Source organism: Salvia hispanica, chromosome 1, assembly GCF_029641045.1.
Source record: "Salvia hispanica isolate PSC_SH4W2 chromosome 1, Shi_PSC_v1, whole genome shotgun sequence".
Classification (NCBI taxonomy): domain Eukaryota; kingdom Viridiplantae; phylum Streptophyta; class Magnoliopsida; order Lamiales; family Lamiaceae; genus Salvia; species Salvia hispanica.
In genome coordinates this window covers 66,352,849-66,356,453 of record NC_142692.1, presented here as the reverse complement: position 1 = coordinate 66,356,453, position 3,605 = coordinate 66,352,849, and the positions used below count along the sequence as shown (strand labels likewise).

General features: G+C 40.2%; 1 protein-coding gene across 1 annotated transcript; it reads right to left on the bottom strand.

The window, feature by feature from the left end:
- Positions 1-839: 839 nt before the first annotated feature.
- On the bottom strand, positions 840-3,335 carry LOC125223845 (salviol synthase-like). Its single transcript, XM_048127143.2, has 2 exons — positions 2,425-3,335; positions 840-1,689 (listed from the first exon to the last, which is right to left on the bottom strand). The coding sequence occupies exons 1-2, from the start codon at positions 3,310-3,312 to the stop codon at positions 1,066-1,068; spliced, it is 1,512 nt and encodes a 503-aa protein (XP_047983100.1). The 5' UTR covers positions 3,313-3,335; the 3' UTR covers positions 840-1,065.
- Positions 3,336-3,605: the final 270 nt, after the last annotated feature.

The window sequence follows — 3,605 nt, the reverse complement described above, 5'->3', positions numbered from 1 at the left end:
ACACAAACCTAGATAATATCCAGATATTTTTATAACATAAAAACTAATTTTGGGTTGATTTTCATATATGTACATTTCAACAAGTTTCCCTACCATTTCGTGAATTATCACAACATTTTGAATTTTGTTAAATATTTTTTAGTTCGAATTTATGTGATGTAAGATATTTTCTAGTATATGCAAGCTATTCTTGGTAAATTATACAATGAGAAAGCTAAGTTCTCAAAATTAAATTAGTGGAAAACAATTCAGATATACAAAACTAAAATTAAATAGGGGAAATTATAATTAAAATTATAGGGAAACAATTTAGATATACAACATTTTTGAACCATCGAGAATCTTCATGGGCCACATTCGTTTCCTATTTTTCACGAAACAGAACCAGAATCGGCGATTCCTACTTAAACTCAAAATTAATTGAATGATTTTGAAATCCATTACGCAGAAAATATTATCTTGTTGTCAATGTTGTCGTCTGATTATTGAGTCAGGGTAGGTTGGTTAACTTTGACATCAAATTGACAACTGAAAACATCTCACACTATGAGTTTCAAAAGTCCATAGTATCGTACTTGACCATATTTTTGTCTCTTTCCATTCCATGACTTTTATCTATTTCGCAAAATTGCCACTTAATTAAAAATGTCTTGACATTGAATCTTTGTAAAAGTACTACTCTCTTTGTTCCCACATGGTTGAGTCATTTTTCTATTTTGAGAAGTTTCATCATAATTGAGTCATTTTTATATATAGTAATTTTTTTTCTCCCTCTTACTTTTTTTTTCCCATTTATTTAACACACTCAAAATCTCTTTCTTAAATTTCGTGCTGAAAAGTTTCGCCTCAACTATGAGGGAACGAAGGGAGTAGTAAGTTTGATGCGTACCAAATAAAAGTAGCCTATAACACACTATGGAAAAATATGATCAACGGAAGGAACTTTGATCATTTATTCATTATTTATGATAGATCAAGTGAGCTTATTGATACTGCCTGATGTGTTGGACACACTATGTGACAATATGTCTGGACCACTGAATTTTTATTCGCGAGCTTTGTTGATTATTTGGAAGGCAAAGGTCTTCTGATAGAAGGAACGACGCAGAGATCTTTGATCCTTCTAGACGTCACGCCGACCCCATCAGCCATGTCCATTTCTTGAGGCTTCATCCCACCACCTAATTTCCAGTCGAAATGATACAGTAGCATTGCAAGTGGGAGCTCAACGTTGGCGAGCCCGAACGTCATGCCAGGGCACATTCTCCTTCCCGCGCCAAACGGAATATATTCGAACTTGTTTCCCTTGTAATCCACCAAACTATCCATGAATCTCTCCGGCTCGAAACACTCTGCATTTTTCCAATATTTGGGGTCTCTGTTGACAGCCCACGCGTTGATGATGATTTTGGTGTCTGCTGGAATCTCATATCCATCGATCTCACATGCTTGGCCGCATTTTCGTGGAAGTAGTAAAGGCAGTGGCGGATGGATCCTTAGAGCCTCCTTCACTACTGACTTGAGATACTTGAGTTGAGGAATGCGAGATTCGTCTACGTATCCATCTACGTCGAAAGCCTTCCTCACCTCTTCTTGCGCCTTTTGAAGGACTCTCGGGTTTTTGAGCATTTCAGACATTGCCCAATCCATTGTTGTGGCTGATGTCTCCCCTCCAGCTCCCAACATATCCTTCATGTTTTGACAGATGAACTTGTTAGAAACATCGAAAAACTTAACATGTTCTTATATGTCAGGGGTATTCTAACTATTACAATCAGATGTAAGAAAAAAAAAAAAAAAAAAAAAACTAAAGTCGAGTTAAGGAAAAATCTAATTTCGCAAGATAATTTACGTCACACAAGTGATCTCAGACGGGGTATCGAGAATCGAGCAAACAGTGCTACTAAAGATGCTAAGTGATGCATAAACAAGCCAGGTACAAGTATTACTCAAAATTATTACTCCCTCCGTCCTTGAAAATTTGTCACATATTTCATTTTTCGCCCGTCTCTAAAAATTTCTCACCTTTCACTTTTACCATTTTTGGTAGTGGACCCCATATTCCACTAACTCATTCTCACTCACATTTTATTATAAAACTAATATATAAAAGTAGGACCCACATGACACCAACTTTTTCAACCCACTTTCTATTACATTTCTTAAAACCCGTGCCGGGTCAAATGGTGACAAATTATAGGGGACGGAGGGAGTACTAAAGAATGAAAGAAACAAAATGTGATGGAGAACAAATAAAACAAGCCAAATATAAGTCAAGTCGAGAAAAACTCTGTTTTCGAAAGATAAATTACACCCCACTACTACTCTCAGATGGAGTTCCAATAATCGAGCAAACAGGACTATTAAAGATGCTAAGTGATGCATGAAAGACGAGAGACGAGAGAAGAAAATTAGAAAACTAACCACGAGCACGGACTTGATGTTTTCAGTCGTAAGAGGAAGCTCGAGTCCATCTTCCTGAACCCGGAGAAGAACATCGAGAAAATCTTCGTGCTCTCCTCGCTCGTCCGCCTTCACATCTCTGTGCTGACGGATCACATCTTCAAGTATGCCATCAATCTCTCTATGCAAACCCCCAACTCTCCTCCTAAACCCACTCACCCCCTGAAGAAACTTAACCGAAGGAAAAAACTCAGCAACATCAAATCCAGCAGCACACTCCATCACCTCCTCAAGAATCGGCATCAGAGCCTCATGCTCCTTCGTTCGCTCCCCAAGCGTCGCTCTCGAAATAAGAGCGTACGTCGACGCGTTTAGCTCCGCCGTCAGATTGATCAGCGATCCTTCTTTCGATGCGATCCTGAGAGCGAGGTCGAGGAAAACTCTCTCTCTGAGCGACCGGAAAGAGTGCACGCGCTTGGCGCTGAGGAGCTCGAGCGTGCAGATTTTGCGGAGCTGGCGCCAGTAGTCGCCGTAGGGGGCGGAGGTGATGCTGGTGCAGTTGTAGGTGATGATCTCGGTGACGATGGTGGAGGGGCGGGAGGAGAAGTTGAGGTCGTGGGTTTTGGTGATCTGCTTTGCGGCGTCGGCGGAGGAGACCACGACGACGGAGAGTTGGCCGAGTTTGAGGTGCATCGTTGGGCCGAATTTGCGGGCGAGGATGTGGAGGGAGCGGTGAGGGACGGCGCCGAGGAGGTTGTGGATGTTTCCGATGAAGGGGAGCTTCCATGGGCCGGGTGGGATGTGGATATTTCTAGTTTTTGAGTTTTGGGTTTTGGATTTTTTGAATAAGAGAGTGAAGAGCAAGAGTGGGATGCATAGTAGTAATAGTAATGATGTTTGGATCTCCATAATACTAGCGTGTTGCTCACTAATGCTAGGTTGATGGATGATGATAGTGTTATTTATTTATGCAGAGGGTTAATTGTTGAAAATTGACGAATTTACTTTTCTTACAAAAGCGATGGCTTGAATTTTACTACTACATGGAGTAGTTGAAGCTGCCCGCTAACCTGAATATTTCTTTATTGGTCAAATTTGGGTTCTTTCTACATAGACTAGTTTTAATATAATTTGTCTTTATTTGATCTATTTTAAAAGATAGTACTACGACAGAAAGCGAGTGAAAAAGTTAATGGCATACG